This window comes from Aedes aegypti, chromosome 1 (assembly GCF_002204515.2).
Source record: "Aedes aegypti strain LVP_AGWG chromosome 1, AaegL5.0 Primary Assembly, whole genome shotgun sequence".
Lineage (NCBI taxonomy): Eukaryota > Metazoa > Arthropoda > Insecta > Diptera > Culicidae > Aedes > Aedes aegypti.
Window position 1 is genome coordinate 139,560,832 of NC_035107.1, and position 25,663 is coordinate 139,586,494.

A 25,663-nucleotide genomic window follows, 5' to 3' on the forward strand; every position below is an offset into this window, starting at 1 on the left:
CCCCGTCGTACATCCCATTCCACAGCGTCAGACCCAGTATGGGCCCTTGCGGAACTCCCGCCGTTAATCTTAACTCCTTTCGGCCGGCGTCGGTTGCATACACCACCAGATTGACGAGGTAGCTCTGCAGAATCTGACACAGTTAGCCAGGAATTCAAATTATATGCAGCACTATGACGTCTATCGTAATTACGGCGCAGCAACGGAAATCGTTTTTGCTTCGATGCCTTCTCGGCCCTCTCCAGGACCGTCCGAATTGCGTCTACTGTCGACCTTCCCTTCGTTTGCCTTAACAAGTATGGCATCCCCTTTCGACCACACACGATGCGGGCGTCTCATCGCTTTCTTCACTCCGTCCCTTTTCTTCTCCACTTTCTCTTCCTGTTGGCGTTGACGACGGTTTGCCATCCGTCATCGTTCCCGTCCTTTTCCGGTACACTTTTCCCTTGCTCGTTGCGCTGCTGGTTTGGAACTTCTTCTTCTCCTGGTGACTCTTTGTCGCGCTTCTTCGTTGGTTTGTAACCTCGATCACCATCGGGGTCCTAAGCTTGTCAGCCGCTGCTTGCTCCGTAATCTTTTTCAGTACCTATTCGGCAAGCTCTACTCTCAGCCTCAGTGCTTTCTGCTCGTTCATTGCAGCGTTGACAAAGGATTTGATGCTCGTCAGCGTGCTCTTGATCACGGTATGCACTGCACATTGTGTCGATCCTTGACGAATTGGATTAGTTCATCGCCCTTATTCTTCACCTTCGTTAACCTCGAGTTTTTAGGTTGTTGCCCTTCTTGAGCAGCGTAGTTGCTCGATTTCGGTGTGAACATTGGACTCTAAATCCTCCTTTTTTAAGTACCCTAAGCATATGATTCACTTGTTTGGTTCTGAATCAGACTAAACTATGTGCAAGTTATTGTCTCTCATTGGAGTTTAGGCTTATGGTTCTACATAAGAGATCAATGGAGATCAATTAATAATTTCGAATTAAATGATAAGCTCACCTTGTACAAAATCCTTCACTGATCATTTGTTGATCTTGACGCCTATACCCAAAGAAGTTCTTGCAAAATCCTAAAGGTCGTTATACTAAAAGCATGATAGAATATATTTTTTGAGCTTTGTAAATCTCAAGATCAGTTTGTCACGGAGCTCGAGACTGATCTAGAACACTAAGTATAATTGGCATAACACTGATTACATTAACGTACCCTCGATCCATCTCGTAAATGGAGGTATCAGTGTAGCAAGTTTTCAAAACTAGAGCAGATGATCATTAGTCATTGGTCAATCCTACCCAATGCAAGTAACAGTGGTAACTACAAATCATACGGAAGATTCGATCAGGAAACAAAACAACAACACCAACAACCTTGAACCAAATCAACAACGTAAAACAAAACACGGATGTTATGGATGCTGCAAAATTTATTGGCGTCGCCACCCGATTGCCATGATAACGGCTAAGACCATCTTATCAGCAAAGCGTCGATGTCTATGACGATTAAGGCGACGTAGTAACGAATCAACGTAGAACCAAAGGTGCAAATCGCCGGCAACAAAGATGCACTTCTCCGGCACGTTCCATCATCGGTTAACCTTCGCCGCGGAAGTAGTTTACTTCTCTGTTCAATGCCTGATAACACAATGAAATGGCACAACTCAGCAAATTTGTGCGCAACAACGAAAACATCGGGCGAGCTTATCGGTTGATGAGCGGCGGTGCACTCTACCTGGCGGCGTATTAGAGAGAGTGATGGCGTCCGAGGTCAGGGTTAGAGCTTTGGAAATGATTTTGATTAGAGTCAGCGTTTTTCTAAACAATATTTTTGTGGCACTTCATGGTTCGCTTTCTTATTGCCCGAAATCTAACAATCGATACAGCACTTAAAATGGATTGTCTTTTGGGCCTTCCTTAGGCGTTTGATTAGAGTCTGCGGCTACAAAGCAAAGCCATGCTGAAGGGTTCTGGGTTCGATTCTCGGTCGGTCCAGGATCTTTTCGTAATGGAAATTTCCTTGACTTCCCTGGGCACAGAGTATAATCGTACCTGCCACACGATATACGAATGCTAAAATGGCAACTTTGACAAAGAAAGCTTTCTGTTAATAACTGTGAAAGTGCTCATAAAAACAGTGCCTGGAAGCAGGCTTTGTTCCAGTAGGGACGTAATGTCAAGAAGATGAAGAATAAGCAATATAAATTGACACATTATTATATTTACTTTAGGTGTAGATTTCAGCATTCTTTTTTTATTTGTGTACTATATTTTGCTTCCAGAATCGTAGAGATAGTTAGTTAGAATTGTGTCATATATCATTCACTAAATTCGATTTTTTTAAATTTATTTACAGGTAAACAGCTCGACGATTTATTATCACAATGAAAATTCATAGGCCCTATTGATGTCACTTCATATGCGGGTATTTATAACAAAATTTATGTTAATTATTTTTTTATTCCTTTACAAGTATCATTTTTAACAATAAAGTAATTTCTTATTAATTTGTTAAAACTAAATGAAGGATAATTTTGGATTATTTTAACGATGTTAAAATGTTTAAATGTTTCGATTTTTCCATCAATCTTCCATGCCAAAGACTGTCGAATGCTTTTTCTATGTTTAAAAGTGCAAGACCAGTAAAATAGCCTTCAAATTTTTTTTAAACGAAACAATTTTGTTACACTTAATAGTTAGTGAGTGGGCAAATGTCCGTGTAGGAATCCAAACAATGAATTGAATGGGGGACCTGGTGTAGTGGTTACATCACAAGCCTCTCACGCCGATGACTTGGGATCGATGCCCATCCTCGAGATAGTCACTGAAAATTTCAGTGACGACTTCCTTCGGAAGGAAAATAAAGCCGTTGATCTCGAGATGAACTATCCCAGGGTTAAAAATCTCGTTAATAAAGATAGAAAACAAAAATAAAAAAAAAATTAAGTAAATTTCGTCGTCGTCGTTGATTTGGAGGAAAGCATTTTGATTGGAAGATAGCTGAAAGCTACTGCAGAACATATATCCAGTTTTAAAATTAGAATAACATTCGCATTTTTTCATTTGTCAGGAAAATATTCCAACTGCAAACCTGTTTTGTGCGATAAGTGAAATTTTTCTACACCATGGACGTAGCAAAAAATACAGCGGTACTAAAAAACATTACTATCCAAGAAATTCGATTCCAAGAATTCGTATTTTCTGAATCATGCAAACATTACTGTTTTAAATGTGTTAGTATAAGGCAGTATATTCGCTGCATTATGATTTCCCATGTTTTTGGAGGATGCCATGTTCGAGGTGTCCGGTACTGATAGAAAGTGGCGAACAGTTCTGATGAATCGGAACAAAAACAAAACAAAATGATCGCGAGCATCAAAAAGCTGATTTACTCGCATCTGTCGTACTCGCGAGCAAACGAAGCTGGAGTTATTCATGAACGTGTTCGGAGCTGTTCAGAGTCAATTGCGCTTTAGGTAAAAAAGCTATTTCCTGTCCAAAATTTCTGAGTTTCAAGGGTATTTGACTACTAACTGGTAGTATGCTGTCGATTTGATTGATGAAATCGATCGTATTTGTCTGTCAAAATCATAACATATCACACCTGGCTCGGTTACTCGTTAGGAAATGTTCACGAACTTTTTTGGTATGTTCTTCCGAGCAAGCGGGTGCAAACTTACTCACACCAAGCCTGTTCGCGAGTCTGCCATGTTTGTTTTGTATAGGTTTACACTCATGAGGTGCTTCTTGAATTTTGTTTTCTAGTAGATGGCATAAATTTAACCTGACCTGTAGAAGTCCAACAAAACCGATCATATGTTTTGATTCCAGCAGTAAATTCTTTCTTTGACGCTGCTTCAATTTTTTCAAAGTAATTTCGCATGAATAAACTTATTGGTTTAACATTTCACCAAGAAAACATATATTCTCAACAAGTTTCAAAAATTATAAGACTAATTTCCAACAGACCTGTAACAAAATTTGTGAAGCTATTCTTCTTTATACCTTGAATAATTTTAGACCAATCAAAATTCTCAAGGAATATCGATGGGTGGCTTCAAAGCTTTTGCTACAAATCTCTTGGAAATTAGTCAAATGAACGTAAATTTCTCCTGGAGGATAGCAATTCCTCCCATGTCCACTTTTTATCCACAAAGTGATTCCGAAATAATTGATTGATTCTGTCAAATTTAATACTGAGATATTTCGCTGAATTTCTGTGAGTTCTTTCAAAAAGTTTTACCAAAAATTTGATTACAACTTCTATCGCGAAGTTCTTCAAAACGCCTTCAGATTTTTTTAATATGTTACAAATTGCGTCAGAAATTTTCCTGTTTTTTTTAAATTCTACTCAAAATCCCGGATTTTGCAGAAATTATCCAGGAAAAGTAATTTTTCGAATGTCTCTAGCCTTCGAATTTTCAGAGACAATTTGTTGAAAACTGTAGGAATACTTTTGCTTCCAAAATAAACATAGCGGTAGAAGAAAATGGTGCCAAATGACTGGGAAGGGGGAAAGGATTTATTAAAAAATTCATTAAGAAAAGTTTGGAAGAATTTCCCTTAAAACTGTTTTCTTTTTAAATAACTTTAACAATTATTAGCAGAATCCATATCCTGGAATCGAATTCTTGTGCCATTCCAGGGCGAAATTCGTAGAGGCTTTCTGACAGACTTCTTGAGAGTCCAGAAGTCAATAATGAAATCTATTCGAATTCAAGGATAATTTCTAAAGATGATACTGATGGAACTTTTTGAAAAATTTGTTTGTTTTATTATTTAGAAAGAAATAGGCCTCTAAAGCAAATACTATAAATAATCGCTTATTTTTCGTTGCTCCGTTGTTCATTTTATCCTTCGCTTGACGCTTTCTTGAGGAACTTCGTACAAAAAATCTGTTCATATTTCAAAAAGTTAGACTTATAAATGCAGGATTCTCATAACAATAGTTCCTGATTTCTTAAAAGCCATTGAGAATTCTTCAACAAATTTTAAAAGTAATGCACAAATTTCCTACGAGATTCAAGTTTAGTAAAATTTCTTGTTACGAATTTTACCATAAGACATCTTTGGTAATGTTCTTAAAAAAATACCTCCAATAGTTTCACGTTGAATTTCCACAGTTCTACCACAAATAATAGTTAAAAATATCCCGTCCGAAAAAGTTGGTTTGTTTGAGACAAATGGTTTCTACATCAATTAATTCACCATAGTACCTTGATACTTCGGAGTTCATACAAATCATTTTATAATATGTTTGATATAAATACCTCTTTTGAAAATTCCTTCCTTTTAATCGTAAATCATTGTCCATTATAACTACTAAGAAAAAAGGCCAATAATTTATGTAGTTAATCCTAAAAAACAGCTAAGCTTTTGAGTGAGGTACATCGTCAGGAGTTTCGTCCAAAAAATTCATAGTTTTTACGGTAATTCTAGAATTTTCCGACAAGATTCAGTATTTTTCCCAAACTCAATTAAACACAAATTAACTAGAAAAATGTTGAGATGTTGTTCCAAAACTTTTGTTCGAAGTAATTCGTAAAATAATATGTAAAAAAATCGTTATAAACTTAAAAAAAAATATTTTAAGTCGAATTTTTGGATCAACAAATTATTTTAAGTCGGATTTTCTTGAAACTTTCAGGGAATGAACTAATACATATAGATTATGTTTCAGCATAATTACTTTATTCAATGTCTTTTCCTTCGCTGGAGGCCCGCACCTTTCTCTTAAGAATTCTCATTACATTTTGTGCAATGTTGGAGCTAAACTTTTTGGCCACTTTCATCCATGTTTTCTTCAATTCCAGCTCGTTTTTAAACACCTTGGATTTTCGAACTTGTGCCTTCATTGTAGCCCAAAATCTTTCCACCGGACGAATTTCTGGTCAATAGGGTCCTAAAACCCTGTCCCATTTTTTTGTGAAAAACGCTTATGTTCAGGCCAAAAGCACATGTTTACTCCATGTTTTCATGTTTTTTGTTTGTTTTTATCCAAAAAAACATTTCTTATGTTTATTTTTTTTTATATTTTGTCCCAACCCTTGACTTAAAGTCAAATTTTGGGTTTATTTTGTTTCCGTGTCCCTTCCGAAATGTCAGATAGGAACAATCCCAGTGTTAAAACTAAAACGCTTGGAATAATCCAACACCTTCCGGGCCTTCACAGGGTCAGCTGTTTTCGATTTTCTTCCACTTTCAGCTCACCACTCGATCGTCTGGGACTCCTTAAAAGATTTTACCACCCAAGAGACAGTTGTATGGCTGACTCCCAGTTGTCTTCCGATCCATCTTATCTCAATTATCATCATGTAAACAAACAATACACTCCAATCTAGCTATACCCAGATTTTCATCATTTTTTACCCGCGGACCAAAAAGTTACACGTTGATAAAAATGGTACATTTTTTTCGAGTACAGTAGTTTTTCAGCAAAATATGAAGAGAGGATAGATTTCAGATCTTATTTATGGTACAATTTTCAAAACATAAAAAAAAATCGAATTGCCTGAAAATCTTGTTGAATAGGGTTTCGTTCTACTTCGTCGTAAGCGTCGTATCAAACTTAAAATGTTCTACTACGGCGGATATTCCAACTTACCTGCAACATAGATTCATTTTCCAAGTGTATTTTTGTGAAACTGTCATGGTTTGAACACTTGCAATAAAATTACTGTATTTCGTTAAATAACTTCAGTTCAATTATCCACTTTGCCCTTTTTCACCAAAATCACATGGACTAACACGATTGAGCTTGAGCTTGAGCTTGAGCTTGATTGGCCGCCCGTGGATGCACTCCAGTATCGCCAGATCAGCTGCACTTTACACAAGGAACCAACCGAATGACTGCTTGGGACGAACAGGCATCCTCAGTGTATAAGTGCTGGTGATCTTCTATTTTTAGGCAACAATGGCACCTGCCACGTCAGAATGCAGACCAATGAGGGGAAGGGGGAGGAATTGATGATGCATTGAACTGACTCCCACGTAGACCGTATATTCCACTGCATCCACGTCAGTTCATGCGGGAGTGTATGGATTGGGGGAAAGGCATGGCAGAAAGGTTTGCTTTTGTGGTTAGCAGACTGCCTATATATCAGGCGTAAGAAAAGCGTGCGCGTGGAAGTAGGAAGCGTTAGGGAAACGGTTTCTTGTCCGTCTCTGGTTCTAGCGTTTTTGCTATGAACGAATAGTTTTGAGTGTGATATATTTAGAATGGAAGATAGAAGCAAGTGAGAGATATACAACTACAAAGTACGAGGAAAGGGACGGGCCTGGGATTGAACCCATGACCTTCTGCATATGAAGCAGAAGCGGTAGCCATCAGACCACCAACCCCGTCATCCAAAATCACATGGACTAACACGATTTGCGAGAAATGCTTAGCGATCGACGCCAGCCACACCACTTTATGATACAAGTTTCTTCAAGTTGCATCATTCACTGCAATACTGGGAAAATTTCAGTTCTCACTGATCAATGCTTAATACGATGGATACTAGCACATCACTCTAGTAGGAGGAATTCTAAGAATAGCCTTAAAGAATCTGCTCCTTTGCAGAAAGTTCTGGATCATTTTTGTTATTTTTTCAAGCAATTCTTGGACAATTTCAAAAAGATTTTCTGAAAGATTTGTTGAATGAATCTGAAGGGTAACTTTAGAAAGAATCTTAAAGACAAGACTGTAAAAACTATTAGTGCACTAATTGAAATTTTTTTTGGGAAGGATCCCTGTTTGGTGATCTTGAAGACAATTTTTGGAAGAGACTCCTAGAATTTCTTGTACTATTTGTTTGAGAAATCCTGAACAAACATTTACCCAGTGTTCAGATGATATTTTTGACTAATAATTGGAATTTATGTGTAATAAGTACGTAAAGGACCTTCATGGAGGAATGTAAAATACTGTATAAATAATTCCAAAAGCATTCTCTGGTGGAATTATTCAAAAGATTTTCAAGCAATTTGAGATTCTTCGAGAAATTTAGTGGTAAGGCTACAGAAACTTCAGGAAAAAATCTGTTGTATAATAACTACTAATCCCGGGAATAATATACCGTGAGAATTCCAGGAGGATCTCAGTAAAAACTGGTAAAGAAAATTTTGGAAAATGCACTCGAGAAGTCTCTTAAAAGCAGATGGTTGAATGCTTGAAGGTAATTTCGTGGAAGAATTACAAAAGGCTATTCCTCGTGAGTTTTTTTTTTTTTTTTTGAAAAAAATGAAGGATTTGACGGTTGTATTGGACTCATTAACATTTGATAATGAAAAATGTGTCACAATATAACTTCCTCTATACTAATCCCATCGACCATACCGTCCTAATCCAGTATCCACATAACCGGCTCTAGTTGATAAAATGCATCATTCGGGTTTCCAAAATGTTTAGATTTCCCATTCGATATTCGATGTTGAGACATCTTCGATAATATCCTTACCTGTTGTGTCCACTCTATTTATAGTCTGGAATACTGTTCTCACCTGCATACAAAGACTCTGAGCGGTATAAACCCACTTCGCAAGAAATAGTGCAGCTTCAGGTTATCCCAGCCTACCTCAACATTTGCCGCCGACGAGCAGCGGTCCTCCGGCCATCGACGTAACAATTAATATTGTAGAGGTGTGTGTGGGTAGTAAAGCTAGCTCGCTGTCGCGCGCGTGTGATCCACCATGGGCTTCACCGCGCTTATACGCCGACCATGTGGTTGCGCTCGCAAATCACGCGTTTGATGCACTTTTTTGTGAGCAACACTCAATTTATGCTGCACGCATCTCTCATTCTCTCCCGACTCGTCGTGAAGAGCGCCGCTCTCAGGCAGACTTTCGGTACCGTTATTGGCAAGAAAAGGTTTGCATTTGTAGGGTTCCACACGCGCGCGAGCAGGTTCGACTCCCGAGAGAGACTCGACGGAGCATGTATATGGACGTTGTTTTGCGCAATGCATGTGCTCAGTCTGTCAGCAGCGTTCGTCGAAGGCAGAAGTGCCTGCTATACTTTAATGTTATTAATTTTACCCCTTCTACTACCGCAGTCGGTCGTCACACCCACTCGTTTTAATACCAGAAGCGCGCGGTTTTTTACTTCTCATTTTTGCGGTATATTTCTTCCGCCTTTACGGTTAAGTGCGATTTAGATTCTTTTTTCGGTTTTGCGGCTTGCTCGTTGAGCCGCGAGAGGAAGTTGCGGCAATTGAAGCAAGCGGTATCTAATTTCCAGCTAGACGGAAGACCGCATGGCTTGCTGAGTTCGGTTTCCATTTTGTCACGGAGCTTCTGCATGAGGATAAAGAGTGCTCAGCCTGGAGAAAGGTCGAAAAACTGCTCAAGCATCGAGCCAATGAAGAGTGGATGCAGTTAAATATAGATTTTCCGCCTTCTGAGTGCTGTTCGTAACGAGTGATGAGGAAAAGTGGAAGAAAAAATAATCAATCGATTTTTATACGCGGTGGTGAACGGTGCACGAAACTAGAAGATAGAGAGTGAGCGGATTTGAAACCGAGTTAAAATTACGCTTGGCGCGGTTGTATAGCTGCTGTAGTGTCCGCTGCAATCTGTGGATGCAGTAAATTCACGACATTTGCATTTGGATTCAATTCAGAGTGGTGTGGGCACATGAAAGGAGAAAGTGGAATCATTTCCGCGACGCTTAGCCAACACTCGTCGAAACAGTTGTACTGAGTTCACAATTTTGGCTCAGGAAGCGATGGCAAACATTGACTTGGGATCAGAGCGAATACCGAGGAATAGATTAGCCAAAACCTGTCGACAAACTAGTATCCTACAAAATAAATTTAAGCATCATCATTGCAAATCATTTAACGAACAAAGGAAGCGCTAAATTATCCACACGGACTTGGGAACCGATGCTGAGTGTGAAGAAGATACAGAAAGAAGGCTGGAACTGCGCAGACTCTCTTTTGCCTGGACCTACCGAATCAGAGCAGACCACGAATCAAGCTTGATTGCATGTTTAGTGAATGAAATTTCACGGGGGATATCCACCTAACAGATCATCATTCCCGTTTTGTAGTTGCACATCTTCTCTCTTCTGCTTTGCATCTCCGAGAAGCGACCGATCGATGTGCAGGAGAGTGGTCCTGAGAGAACAAAAGATACACAAAAACGCAGAGGTACAAACGGAAAACGAAAGATAAAGAATCACAATCATCAAAACGTTCTTCAGTACAGCAGCAACATCATATCGAGAGTTTTACCACTGAGAATCTCTTTAGTTAGTTCAAAAGCACAGAAGAATACAGAACGGAGTACCACGTGGTCGTGAGCTACGTTCAACTCGTGTGAGCTCCCGTTCTGTGTCTACCGTCGAGAGCGCGACTTCGATTTCGGGGGGACACTTGGAGAGTTCCCGAAAGAAAGTGAAACCGAGCGCGCGTGAAAGTGTGTCGACGTCCACAACAAAGCTGAATTTCTCTCGACCGATACAATAGCTAACAATAAGCTACCAGCACGCCGCCAGTGGACGACAGTGTGTGAATCCTAACAAAAGCTCTTCACAGTTGCGGGAAAGAAGATACGGAAAAATAGATACGGCCTGTGAAGTGCGGTGGTGATATAATCGAAAAAGAGCATCATCTCTCGGTGGACTGCAGTGGCTTAGCTAACCGCAAGAAGAAACGACCGAGTGGTGCGAAAGGCCTGTGTGAAAGTGCACTTCAAGTGGTGAAATACTGTTTTCTCAAATGTGAAAAGTGTTGGCACTCGGATCGATAGTTCATTGAGTCCCATATTCGAGGAAACCCCCCCACTAGCGAAATGTCCCTGGAGATGCTGTTTTTGGCGGCCGTCGTTGCCGTTGCCGTGTTTGGTTACGTTCTGTTCGTTCGGATTCGGACGCGAGAAAAGGGTAAGTCTCTTCGGTCTCGTCACGCTGACGTAATGGAATGGGGTCGGTCGGTGCGGTTGGTTGTCGTAACGAGGTGCAAAAAAATAAAAACAAAACTTTCGAAATAAAATAGCGGGTGTAGATGTGCCGGGCCGGCCGACGACCGCCGAACGATTTTATCGTCACACTCGGTTGTAGTAGAGAGCGTGCGGCTAGTATTTATGTCAACAAGGTTCGCTGAATCGTAATTCTAGGCCGTGGGAGGCGAATAGAAAGGGTGGGGGGAGCAACACTTGTTTTGAGAGCTTCGTACGTCCAGCACAGTAGGCTTTGTGTTGGTTACTATGGTAACTGAGGGGTAGCGTGAGAATCGTTTCTATAGATTATCGATATTTTCGTTTCAGCAATTATGGCTGAGAAAGGGGGAAAACGTTCCACTTGGGAAAGGAGATTTGTGGGCCCATTTACATTCGGCGGCAGCATTACGTTTGGAAAGTAAAATTTAATGACTTTGTGTTCCCACTGGTGTCGCTGTTCTCAATCTACAAATTTTCTGAAACTTTCCACAGCTTTTAAGCTAACAGTGTGGTAGAAACACCGGTTTTGGTCAGCCAAAGCAAAAAATTATGGCAAGCATGTTGGGTAACTGCAAATATGCCAAATGAAAGCTTTCAATCTATATTATTTATGAAAAAACAAGTAGGTAAATATCTTATTTTTGCATTGAAAATCTCAATACAACCCATATTGTTATTTTCGGTTCCTAAATTGGCCTATCAGTCTTCTGAGAGTGGGTTCTAAAATGTTGGATAAAATCTAGATTTTTTTTAAATAATATGTATTTTTGCTACTACTTTGGCGAATTTTCCGGGTGCAAGTCATTCATTTTGCGACTTCCTTGACCCGATAAAAATGTTAAAGCTGGTTATCCCTATTAATGACATAGGAGAGAATTTTGAAGAAAATGATTTGTTTCTTTATTTATTTTTTGGATTCATTCAAAATGATGTGTTGAACGATGTCAAATATTATTTCTAATTACTCGCTATCCATGAAAAGTTCTTAATCAATTCAGGGATAAGTTCAATATAGTTGTCGAAAAGTCAAAATCGAAAAAAAAATTGTTCTCGTTTTCAATTTAATTGGTGTTGATTAAGTTAGTCTACTAAGAGGGGCTGTATGATGAGCTTAAAGACATTGGCTAAGACTATTTTTCAAATATTTCATATTTTTATACATATTTTGACACACTTTGGCTATAATTGGCCTTATGACCAAGACCGGTAGTTCTACCTCACATGCATTGCCAATGTGCCACTATTTGGCTAGGACTAAATAAACAGGAAAACAGCAATAAATTTCATCAGGTTTATGCAGCGACAAACATTTGTACGGTGTTCGACATTCGTTAAGCCGAGTGCTTTTTTTTATCTGAAAATTGGGTTGTTTAATGAAATCCTGTTTTTATTTAACAACACGAAATAGCATGTTACTGCAACAACTCCAGCATTTTTTCCCGCTCAAATAATGGCTATATCATATCTAAACTTTAATTTAAAAATTGGGTCTATAAATGAACCTTGACACTTTTGATCATGTTTGACGTTCGCTTTATCGTCAAAAACACCACAGGGGTTTAGTTTTAACACTGGGGTTGTTCCTATCTGACATTTCGGAAGAGACACGGAAAACAAAATACACCCAAAATTTGAGTTAAAACCAAAATCTAAAAGAAACATAAAAAATGTTTTTTGAGCTTAAACAAATGAAAAACATTAAAAATTAATTGAGTAAACATGTGTTTTTGACCTAAACTTAAGCGTTTGGCACTAAAATTGGGACAGGGCTTTAGGACCCTATTGTCAGATGTAAGCTTTACTAGAAAATAAATTTGATCGTGGTTCTGCTATAACCAATGCTCTTTCATGAGTATTGGAAGCAGCTTAGGGACAAAATGTCGAAAGACAAAACGTCGAATGCCAAAACGCCGAATCCCAAAAGGTCGAAAAGGACAACATCAAAAGCAGAAAATGTCGAAAGCGGCATATTTTCAACATTGTTTGTCAGACTTCTTTTTTCACACCGGGATCGATCAATAACATTTGGCACATAATGTTTTATTTATTCCTTCAGAAGAGAATCATTCTTCCAAGATATTCCATTTTCTTCAATTTATTTCTTTTCGACGTTTTGTCTCTAGACGTTTTATCACCCAACCGAAAGCGGTTTAGGGACAAAATGTCGAAAGACAAAACGTTGAATGGCAAAACTTCGAATCCCAAAACGTCGAAAGTGATAAATTTTCAAAATTCTAGATACCTTTTTTCGCATCGATCAAAAACACGGCTTATGGACAAAAGGTCGAAAGACAAAAGGTCGAAAGGACAAAAGGTCGAAAGACAAAAGGTCGAATGGACAAAATGTCGAAAATAATTTGCATGGTGGGAAATTTTTCCTTCTTTGAAAAAAGATATTCGACCTTTTGTCCCTTCTTTTTTGTTCTTCGACCTTCTGTCCTTTCGACCTTTTGTCTTTTGACCATCTGTCCTTTCGACCTTTTGTCTTTCAACCTTTTGTCATAGATTCCAAAACGTCGAAAGACAAATCGTCGAATAGAATCGATTTGTCTTTCGACGATTTGTCACCCAACCGGAAGCGGTTTAGGGACAAAACGTCGAATGCCAAAACGTTGAAGGGACCTATCTTCGAAGAACGATTCTTTTCCGAAAGAATAAATAATTCACTGTGTGCCAGAAGTTACTTATAGTGTTTTTAGAATCTATGACAACGGAAGCGGTTTAGGGACAAAACGTCGAAAGGGACAAAACGTCGAAGGTTGTCAATTTTCAAAAACGTTTTCTAGATGCCTTTTTTTCTAATCGTGTTCAATTAAATACACTTTGAGAAACGTCTGGCATATAGTGAATAATTTATTCTTTCAGAAAAGCAATATTCTTCGAAGAAATGTTCGTTTTCTTCCTCTTTTTTCGACGTTTTGTTCCTTCGATGTTTTGTCCTTTCGACGTTTTGTGACCCAACCATTGGAAGCACCGCACACACACACGTACACTGAAAGAAAAATGAAGGCCCACATAAAAAATAGATTTCAACTTAGAAATTTGTTAAATCACTTAACTTCAGTGTTTCAATAATAGCTGCCTTTTTTCGTATTTTTTCAGTAAAAATAACATGAACACTTAGTGTACAACTGAGACGAGACTCACGAAAACGGTCTTCTTTTTCTGTGATTGATGAGTTTGAGATGAGTTCAAACACTCATATGAACGTCTCACCATTCTTTTTTTTTGCGTTTCCATCACACCGAATCATAAATAGCTTGTTGAGTGAAATTTCATGCCATCAAACGTCTTGTGCTTAGATTTGTCAGCATCTTTGCAAAAAATGCTCCGCTCTGAATGAGATTTTCAATAACAATTTATTTCGAATACAATACTTTTCACTTTTTCAGCCAGAAAAACGACGGGCTGCATTTGACGTTTCGTGACAGCGGAATCTTAGCTGCATATGGCTTTGATATTTTTTACTCTAGGTTTTCTAAATAGTGTTCTGATGAGTTGTAGGTTTTATTTGATACTTTTGAGATATTCAGAGCAATTAGTAAATATACTTCACTCACACGGAAAATGGTTTAAAACGAAGATTTTTTGACAGTAATAACAGAAGTTACTGATAGGAAACATCCAAGTTATGTTGTTAATGCAATCAAAATCTATTTATTATATTACCTATATCTTTATTCTTTATCGCTTAAGAATCCATCATTCAATCATCAGCTATCATCAAAATTTAAAAAAAAAATTTTTTTATTCAAATTCAACAAATGCTTGTGAAAATTATTTGGTAATTTCAACTTCATTCCTTCAAACATTTCATCAAATTTTCTAAAATCAAGCTGTTTGAATTGTGATTAGTCACCACGTTGACAAGTTTTCATAAAATAACTTCATATTGATCTTAATTCTTGAGCTATTGAAGTATTTTACTAATTGCTCAAAATAGCTGAAAAGGAAGTTACATTACATAAATCAAACTGAAATTCTTTCAAATTTCTCGTAGACGTAATACTTGCATTATACTTTCGCAGAAAGAAATTAACATTTTATGAAAAACTGAAGTTAGGTGCAGCTTGGTTAAAAAAATGTCTGATTAAAATGATTTTTTATGTTTTAGCCCTAGTTTTTCTTTCAGTGTATTTGTGTATGTGATACATCACCTACTCATCGAATAGTTATCCTACATTTTAATAATCAGTTTGCGCATTCTCCGGGCGTAAAGTGATTTCATTGGGCAAATATCCCGCCATTTAAGATACTGAACTATAAAAAGACAAAACTTGATCAATTTGATAATAACGCAACTCGCAACTATGCCAACTGGCTCACTCAGCACTGCCAATGTTCAAAATATGCTTGAATTGACTCACACGTCACATGTGTTGAGTTCACGAAGATTGTAGTGACCTAGGACAGGAGGTGACACCTCAACTGCCTCGACAGCCCCGTTGTTTCTTACTCGATTTCCCTGACGACAAGGCATCCAGTGCTACCAATTTGAAAAATCTGTCGTACAAATTTGAATTTCAAGACTTATAATATGGTGTATTTAGCACGTATCATTAAATTAATGAGCTATATGGTGCAAACTATTTTAGGGTTTAGATTTACATTCAAAATAATAATATTTTAGAAGAAATGAGCAAAACTTCAATTATAATACTTCCAATCAGTTATCCTTCTTATTTGAGGATTGTAGGGACTCTTCAAGGTTACCAGCGTTAAATACAAGTAGATTAAAAAAAAAACGATCACATGATAAATGTAAAGACTTCTTGTAAAAACTCTAATTTATGAGGCTACAATCAAAGGCTATTTATCTATTTATGGGCTACAAACAAAGTGCCCTGTTTCTATTCAACTCAACGATGACAAAGTAGGCTTTTGTCAAAACGACCAATGAGAAGTAGTCTTTTTTGACAGCCATTACATTTTTGCACTTCGATCTGGCAAGTCTTACTTTTTTTAAGCAAATCAAAAAGTCTCTTTTTTCGAGTTTTTTTTTAACAAAAATCACTTATTTCGACAAAAAGTAATTCATTTCAACCTAGGGGGTGCGGACTCGAACATTTCGGTTGTTCAAATTGAACAGAAACTTTTCCACGAGTGCTAACCGTTGTTTGTTTGGTTGACTCGCAGGAACCTTAAAATACTTCACACAAATCTCCATCATTTCGGTGTAGGCAATTAACCCAATAAATATACTAAATCAGAAAGTTGCTAGCCGTTTGTTAGTTAGAAACATATTTCAGAAAAGTTGTAAAATTCTCATGCATAATTTAGACCAAGTACTACTTTTATTAACAGTTGGTGATCTTAGAAATAATATAACATTTTTAACGTGACGAAATCATGACCATACATTTCTAGGCATACTCAGATCATTTTTACGAAAATTTGAAATTGACAGCAGCCTGGCTGCTTGTTGATTTCTATTTCGCATCCCCCAGATTTCAACTTTTTTGGCTAAAGCTAAGTATGCTGTTCCACTCAAGAAAAGTAAACATTTCTGCAGAAAAAATGGTAACGAAAATTTCTACAGTGAGCTTAATTTGTAATGACATTTCTTTTCAACTGTGTACACCTGCGGCACCTAAGATACTAGAGCAAAATCTAGAATGCCGTGAAAAGCGTACTACAATCTGTCAAATTTGGGTACCTTTTGCAGTACCATGGAACCAAATGCAGTACTAGAAGTGGTACCCGACTACTATGCCTCTATTCGTCTCTGGTATGATTCTAACTAGGTACCATTTCTAGTACTACATGCAGTACCTCAGTGCCAGTACCAAAAACTGACAGATCGTATTACCCCTTAACAATTTCAGATTTTGCTCTATTACTTAATGAGACTTGTATTTTGGACAAATACACGGGACTTAAAGGTATTTACTTTGTGTTTGTCCTAGACTCTTCTCTTTTATTTGATGAAGTGATAAATGATCCTACATTTTGTACCTTTTCATCATCAAGTTTCCCTCGAGATTCTAAACCTTTCTCCCCTAAACCTTGAATCGGCTAATGTAACCGAAAACGGCGGCAAAAGCCTTCACATCCCACAAGCCTACTGAGTAGGCCAAGAATGCGAACCATGTGCTTCGAAGCCACAAATACCAACACGGTGCCCCGACAGACCGTTATTATGTAAAAAAAATGTCCATCAAATCTGAGCACAGGGCTCGATTCCTAAGGTCATTCTGCACCTCTGGGCCAATTTTTAAAAAAATCCTTAGGAGGAATCTCAAGAAATCTTGATTTAAAGTTTTTTTACTTAAAAATTCAATATAATCTATATTGAAATGTTGCAACAGCACTGAAAAACCATACAAAACGCTCAAAAAGTTGGCCAAACTGTTCGCAACTAGTATACAATTGTTACCGTTGTTACAATTAGAAATATTTACAACTGGCTTAACTTACCAGAGTGGCTTAAGTATATTTTAACATGGCTTAAACCAGTAAGCTTAGTTAAATAGAATGAAATCTAAGAAATAAATGTCAATATTTGATTGATGTCTCGCTCGATAAACATGAAGCATTGAATGCAGAATATTATCAATTAACAGCTTATTTTACGACTTTCATACCAAGTGACCAGCCCACCAAAGTCTGCCGTATTTATTTTGCTTAATAAAATTGCTTTTTGTACATCTGGTACTTCTCTTGATGTTTACGTCAAGTTTTCCACCGATTATTGCCCTCAGCACTTAACATAAAAAATGTTTTGTTCAACATTCTCAGCCACAACAGGATTATAACTACACGAGAAACATGATTGTCATATGGTGGGTGTTCAGACTGGACCAAGTGTTTTTTAATGGTTTCAGGAAAACGTACCCCAAACATTCTGTATAAGTATAATAAAATATATGCATTATTTGCTGTAACAAGGAAACTTATTTATGTGTAGAAACATCTGTTTCAAAATAGAATTGTAAATATTGTAATTGATGAAGTCCTTGACTTATCTTTGCAAGGCCAAAATGTCATCTAGTCAGATCTGTCTGAATACCAACCATATGTAACTAGTGTTCGACGATTAACAACTTCAAACAAATTCCCAATAAGTATCATTTAAGTATCAACTTTACTAGGACATTCACTCTATATACCTGCAACTCTTCACTTCGTTTTATTTTTTTCGGGTTTCATCGTCAATCTATTTATTGACTGCTAAGTCGCATTCGACTCGGTAATAAAAAAAATAGCTGTTGCAGGTAATATCAAAGACTTAAAGCTGAATAAGCTGACAAATACAATCAGGTGTAAGAATTATAGACGAGGACCTTTTTTTTGTAAAATTACTCGGAATAAGAAGAGATGAGTTTCTGAATTTACTGTTTAATATTGCGTTTTGTCGCATATACTCCTTGATTTTGCAGACCAGGATTTTATTGGAATCGATCGCAGTTCAGTAAAGAAGGGTTACACTATTTCAAATATGAACAACTAGGATAAGCTTGTAATACTATTATCTCTACCCAAACATATATGGTTGCATGTAGAGAAAGAAGCAGGTTCAGATGTGTTGGTGCCGAAGTAGTACTTGTTTGAGATGTGGATGAATTTGTTGAAGAGCCATATAACACTTGTGACGTATGATAATAATGTTTCCCTTGTAGTAAAAACACGTGTTCTGGCTGCGAATATCTCCTTTTACGGATTACGTAAAACGACATTTCTACCCTGTTGCTTGATAAAGGCTTATCGGACTTCATAGATCCATTATTTCATCAACAAACACTGAAAAGTGTTTCGAAAACTAAATCAGTTTTCAATAACAATGCAAATAGAGCTACGATGAATGCAAGCATGCCTAAATAAACATCACTGTTAATTTGCCATGTATAAAACGCTTATTCTTGGCTCCCTTAGCACATTTATTTGAGAACAGGAGCGAAAACTATTGAGCGAATAAAATAGGCAAACTTCAATGAGCTGGTCATTTAGTGCGAATCCCGAAAAAAAAGTTATATCAATCAGGCGAAGCTCAGCGACCCCGTGGATTACATCGGCGTATGATCATTCTGTTATTGACTTGAGCGTACCAGAGTAACTAAATCATTCAAAATTTGAAAGAACCGGTAATACTAGCTCTAATTGACTATAAAAGTATACACATGACTTATCTGCTGACTATTATTGTGCTACATTTATTGCCAGATCCTTTTTTTAAATAACAACATTGTAAATTATTGATTTATTTGGTTTACTTTTCAATCGGTTTAACATGGAAAACAACAATCAATGAAATTTAAACCAGTAAACTATGAGAAAAAAAAAGTTAAATCGAAGCCATGCATCATTTTTTTAAGATCACTAATCTGGAAAATTAAACATCCGTTTAAGCTGAAAACCTAATCGACTGGTCTCTAGCTGGTAGTGACCAATCGATTAAATCTCCAGCTCAAACGGGTGTTCGGTTCTCCAGATTTGTGCTCTTGAAAATTTGAAGTTTGGCTTCGATTTAACTTATTTTATCATTCATATTCACCTTAAGGAGTGGATTAAGTTAAACCAGTTGTAAATATTTCTAATTTTTACAACGGTAAAAATTATTACTTGTTGAGAACAGTTTGGCCAAGTCTTTGAGCGTTTTTGTAGGTTTTTTCAGGGCTATTGCGAAATTTTAATATGGATTATATTGAATTTTTAAGTAAAAAACTTCAAATCACGATTTCTCGAGATTCCTCCTAGGGATTTTTTTAAAAATTGGCCCAGAGGTGCAGAATTACCTCAGGAATCGAGCCCTGTGCTCAGATTTCATGGACATTTTTTTTACATAATAACGGTCTGTCGGGGCACCGTGACCAAAGCACATACGAAGGTAGCCCTCAGTGGCAACCTGAGTTACCATAGAAGACAGAGTTCAAAAGCGAAACAGAGACCACGCACGAACAACGAACGGTCAAGACGAGCCTTCGTCGCGCCGTGGCCTGCAGAAAGCAACAAAAAAAAATACTTTAATGAAACAAGTTTCCTGGAATCTGGCAGCATGGCATTCCGAAACCATGTGCGCGCATCTGTGCGCCCATTCTCAACCCGTTCGGTTTACCGCGATGGAGCTTTTGTGCAGCACAACCGCCGCGAGTCCGTAGCAACTAGCTACCTATCAATGAAATAAAGAAACTAACCCGACTGAGGTGAAATTATCATAATTATAACTTGATGTGTTATTTAGTTGAGGTCATTTTTGAAACAATTCAAATTTTGCTGTATGAGCCTCTGGACGTGCCATAAATTCTATTAATTTTTCTTTTAATGTGCGATCTCTCTCACGGGCAACTTAAAAACAAGGCGCACAGTAAAAGTCATACATTTTATAGCATACATAGGCTCAGAGCATATCAAAATTGTAGCACACTTTGTTATAAAAGCAAATTTGAGTAGATCAGCCTTGCAGTTGCCCAAAATTTTATGGCATGTGAGGTAATAGAGCAAAATCTAGAATGCTGTGAGAAGTGTACTACAATCTGTCAAACTTGGGTACCAAGTGTAGGACCAAGGGACCAAATTGTTATACAGACATGTTGTCAACGGAAGCTAATTATATCACGATATGATATGCTTATGATATAATTTTGATACGATCTGCCAGTCGGGAACCCAAAACTGAACGGTTCAGCTCAGCTCGTTCTTCGACGGAGGGGAAACCTCTTGGCGCGAAAAAAAAACCGCGTGTTTTCTTGTTGGGGATCAGGCCATGCTTCTTTATTAATGTGGAGCTCGCAAACTCCAAGCAGCAGCCTTTGTGGTTTGGTTGTGTGCGTTCCGGACTTCAGATGGATCATTTTTGTTCGGCTTATAAAACCTGCTGCAGTCTCACGAGTCTTGAGAAAGCACGTGTTTGCAAATGATGGGTTGCTACGATGAAGAATTTTCTCAGCGTAGATGCTGAGAACGATAAACTGACGACGGATTGCTTCGATATCAGAAGTTTTTAGCGAGCAAAGTCGAATATTACGTGCTGGAGGGCGCAACGCGTAAGGTCGTAATTTCCATGGCTGATATAATGTCAATGGTTTGAAACGAGGGCACGTATTGAATCTTTTTGTTACACTACTTGCCTAAAGCAACTAACATTTTTTCGCTGTCATTCGTTGTTTGTCTTATGAAAGCCCAACTAGTTTAACTAGTGCAATATCGTCATGCTCTATTTAGCAGTGTACCCCACTTGGTTAAATATCACCAACAAACAGGGCCCGATTAATCACCGCGCACTTCGATTCATCTGTCTGGTGACATTTGGGCCCTATTCTTAGATGGCAAATACATGGGCTAGTTTCGAAGTGAAATAGAGCGATCTGTAGAATTGCCTTCGCAAATAGAATCTTGCAGATAATACAGTTCTATCAAAAACGAAATGAAGACTTGTATGTCCTTTGTAGCTGCCCAAAATTTTATGGCACATAAGGTAACAGAGAGAAATTTACAATGCTGTAAAAAGTGTACTGCGATCTGTCAAACTTGGGTACCGAGTTTAGTACCAAAGGAACGAATGTATTACTAGAAGTGGTACACATTCTTTATTCGACTGCTATGTCTGTATTTCGCCTTTGTATGTTGCAACTGTTCGAAAATTTATGACGCGTGAGGTACTAGAGCAAATTCTAGGATGCTGAGAAAAGTTTATTGCGTTCTGTCAATCTTCGGTCTCACAAAGTTCCCAGTTTGAGCCCGACTACTACGTTATTTTTTTTCTTAGGTAATACCAGAGACGAATAGAGACATAGTAGTCGGGTTCGGATTGGGTACCACTTCTAGTACTGCATTTGGTCCCTTGCTACTGCAAAAGGTATCCAAGTTTGACAGATCGCAATACACTTTTCACGGCATTCTAGATTTTGCTCTATTATCTTATGTGCCATAAAATGCAAGGAACATGGAGGTCTTTATTCGGTATTACCGAAAGTATGTTCAATGGACTCATTTCATTGGAAAAAAATCCTCTCAGATCATGAGCATTTTTGACATTTTTATTAAGCGTGAAATTTTACGCGCGATCAAAGCGACTCATCAATGCTGAAAAGCGACAAACAACGACCAACAAACATTTGAAAATGCCATAAAAGTATTATTAGTACAAATCAGTACACTGACCGACGACGACAGCGACCAATCGAGCAATCAACGACGAAGCCATATGTTATGTTTAAATTGCAGCGAGATAGGCCAATCATCCATGGCAAAACTCGTCATCGTGCATCGTGAGTTGTTGCGCTGAATGCCGTACCGGTAGCTCGAGTCACGAGACTTTTCCTGCAAATGAATGACCGACAGATGTTTGATATCAATATCAGTTGTGCTATAATTGTGGAATTTTGATGTCTACAACGACTTTTGCGACAGTATCGTTTGTGGAATCTGATGACGCGTAATTAAGATACGCCAAAAGATTTTTTTTTTAAATTCGAAGAAATCTCACTAATGCATAGGTACTTTGTCTCTAATGTGGATCCACTAATAATTGTATGACCTAAAAATGTAAAGCTATAAACTCTGTTGATTAAATACATTAAAAAATATGCATCGTTAAAAAAAAGTTACGTGAAGAATGGACTTAGATCAATTACGAAATCAATACGTCCATGTCCTTTGCAGTTGTCCAAAGTTTTATGGCACATGTGGTAATGGAGCAAAATTTAGAATGTTGTGGAAAGTGTACCACGATCTGTCAATCTTGGGTACCGAGTGTAGTACCAAGGAACCAAACGTAGTACTAGAATTGGCATCTGCTGAGCTGTCTCTATTTTGCATTTGCTTAGATCAAGCACTCGAACAGGTTCATAATTGGTACCACTTCTAGTACTACATTGATCCCTGTACACCCAAAATTGCCAGTTCTCAGTGCACTTTTCCCATTCTAGATTTTACTATACTACCGGGTTCAGATAGGGCATCACATCTAGTACTGCATATGATCCCTTGGCACTGTGAAAAGTACCAAAGTTTGACAGATCGCACTTTTCACGGCATTCTAGATTTTGCTCTATTACCTTATGTGCCATAAAACTGGGCAACTGCAAGGAACATAGAGGTCTTTATTACGTCATTGCTATTATCTTCTATTTGTAAGGGAAATGAACGCCTTCTTTGCGTTTTGGTAGAACAGAAAAATTAAGAAATTTCAGAAATGTGTACTGACAAATTTTAGCACAGAGTGACCGAATTTATTATTAGAAGTGCTATTCATATTAAGCCCCAAGACTAAGTCTTTTTTTTTTGGTCTTTAATCAGATCCCTGGGCCCACATGCTTCACTAAAAGACCCGTAATTATGTCACAATGAACAAAAAGGCTGTACAAAAGCTGCATAATTCAGCAGCACGCCCTTTGTAAACTACCAGCCATCAATTTATTGACAGCTGCCGGTAACCCTAGCAACGTGCGGTGATGATGGTGTTTTGATACTGCCCCCTTAATCAAAGTTGGCGGCGCGGCTCGGCTTTACACCCGGCGAAAGAAAGTTATTTCCGAACATGTGTTATTGTTTCCACCGGTTGGTTGGTTGGCAGCAGATGGAAGACTGCAGCATGCAGCCGTGGTATAATTACGCTTAATGGGCGAACGAAAACTTGCGGCTGGAAGTTTTCTGGCTGCCGGTGGTTGAACGGCGGTGATCCGTTATGGCCATGGCCGTGCGAATTAGGCGAATCAATATCAGGTGATATCGGGTGCTAACTAACGATAACAGCACGGAACCATTTTGCACGGTGATATGTGGTAGTTCCGAAGCGATATCTTTTTTGATCGATAAATGTGCTAGTAAAGACGGAATTAAGACGAAGTAGTCGGGATCAGAATGGGTACCACTTCTAGTACTACACTCGGAGCCTTAGTTTGATAGATTGCAGTACACTTTTCACAGCATTCTAGATTTTGCTCTATTACCTCATGCGTCATAGAATTTTGGCCAAATTCAGGGGACATGAACATCTTTAATTCGTCGTTCGATACCCAAAAATTGATAGATCTCAGTACGACTACTTTGTCTTTATTCATCTCTACTAAAGGGCGAACACGCAATTATTGCGACAACGAAAATGTCATGCCAATTTTCTTATAATGTTAAGAATCAAACCAAAATTTTAGGGTAGTTTTATACATATATTACTTCAAAAATCAAAAAAAAAAGTTAATCGATGGAGCCTTGAGTGTAAAATTGATGCTTGATGCCCTCCATTAAAGTCTTTACAGTATCATCCGGTACCAGTTTCTCAGTTTTTTTTCCATTTTCTTAACATGTCCTTCTCGTCTTTGACTGTCTTCTTGCTCTTCCGAAGTTCCCGCTCCATTATTGCCCAGTACTGCTCCACCGGGTGCAGCTCTGGACAGTTTGGCGGACTCGTGTCCTTTGGAACAAAATGGACAGAATTGGGCTAATACCACTCCAGGACACAGTGGCATGACGCCAAATCTGGCCAAAATAGCAAAGCTTCGTCGTGCTGCTGCAAGAACGGCAAAAGTCGCTTCTCGAGGCACTCAGATTTGTAGATCTCGCCATTTACTGTGCCCTTTGTCACGAAAGGCTCACTCCTCAGTCCGCAAGAGCAGATGGCCTGCCAAATTTCTATGATATTTCTGAGGGAACAACTGTCACAACATTATTTTGTTTAAGAATGAAAGCATGCGCTAGAATTAGGACAAATGTTACATGATCGATTATTTTTCTTTACTTTATTTTGTCAGCATCTTCTCGTCGAGCTCGTGCCCGAGTTTTAGCCGTCGATGTTTGCTGCTTGTAGTAGATATAGGTTCCAGAACAATTCTAGAATAATATAACAACGTGGCATGCTCGAAAATGTTAGCGTGTTGACGTCGAAACATGCTATAAATACGGACACGAAAACGATCCGATAGAGAGTTTCAAGAAACATCTGCGTATAGCAAATGTTATAGTATTAGTAATCTCCGGAGAGCAAGAAACTTCGTGTATGAAAAAAAGAACGCCTTACTACACTGCTCATCACGGTTTGTGAAGTTCTGTACCGTGTAGGTATGTAGTCCAGCTCTCTTCTTTGCATTCTGGACGTAGCTCTGGCGACATGCCGATCTTATTAGCCAAATCACGGCTTGAGACGTTGGGATTTGCTTTAATCATCCGCTTCACCTTTCCCTCCGCCTTTTTGTTCTCCGTCCCGGTTTTCTTCCAGCTCCTTTGCCGTGGTCCAACGTCAATCGCTCCTGGAACCGCTTTAATACTCTGGAGACGGTTGAATGGTGAATGTTCAACATTTCGGTGCGACAGGTCAGGAAATTCCAGGTGTTTGGAAAGAACTTGTTCTCTCGACTCGCGTTGGTTCACCTGCATTTTCGTCAAAAAACACGACTTCGAGTTTGACAGCATGTAAACAATACACATCAATGAGAAAGTGGTTGATTTTAACCCAATGGTAGAAAATTTATGCCCTGTTGAATGTGTCGCAATAATTTCGTGTTCGCCCTTTATTACCGAAATAAAGACGTTCATGCCCCTTGCAGTTTCGCAAAATTTTATTGAGAGTGAGGTAGTAGAGCGGAATACAGAATGCTGAGAAAAGTGCATTACAATCTGTCAAACTCGATCACCGAGAAACCGAAAGTAGTACTAGAAGTGGTACCCATAGTCCAATCCAATTGCCGGTGTAGTAGTGCTATGTTGACAAAATTTTCTTTGTTTGCTGTGACAACTGTGACAACATTGCTTTTGCTTGCTGTGAGAAAGAAAATATAAACAGAATTGCTGCCGTGCATCCACTTTCTTGTTGGACTGACATT

General features: G+C 38.3%; 1 protein-coding gene across 2 annotated transcripts in view; it reads left to right on the forward strand.

The window, feature by feature from the left end:
- LOC110677665 overlaps positions 1 to 25,663 on the forward strand; it is a 116,979-nt gene that overhangs the window by 46,484 nt on the left and 44,832 nt on the right. The window contains exon 1 of one of the 2 annotated variants that reach the window (XM_021848642.1): positions 8,929 to 10,854. The exons of the other annotated variant lie outside the window; for it this stretch is intronic. Coding sequence (XP_021704334.1) covers positions 10,764 to 10,854 — 91 coding nt within the window. The 5' untranslated portion in view covers positions 8,929 to 10,763. Of the gene's footprint in view, positions 1 to 8,928; positions 10,855 to 25,663 lie in introns of those variants that run through there. 2 annotated transcript variants of the gene reach the window in all.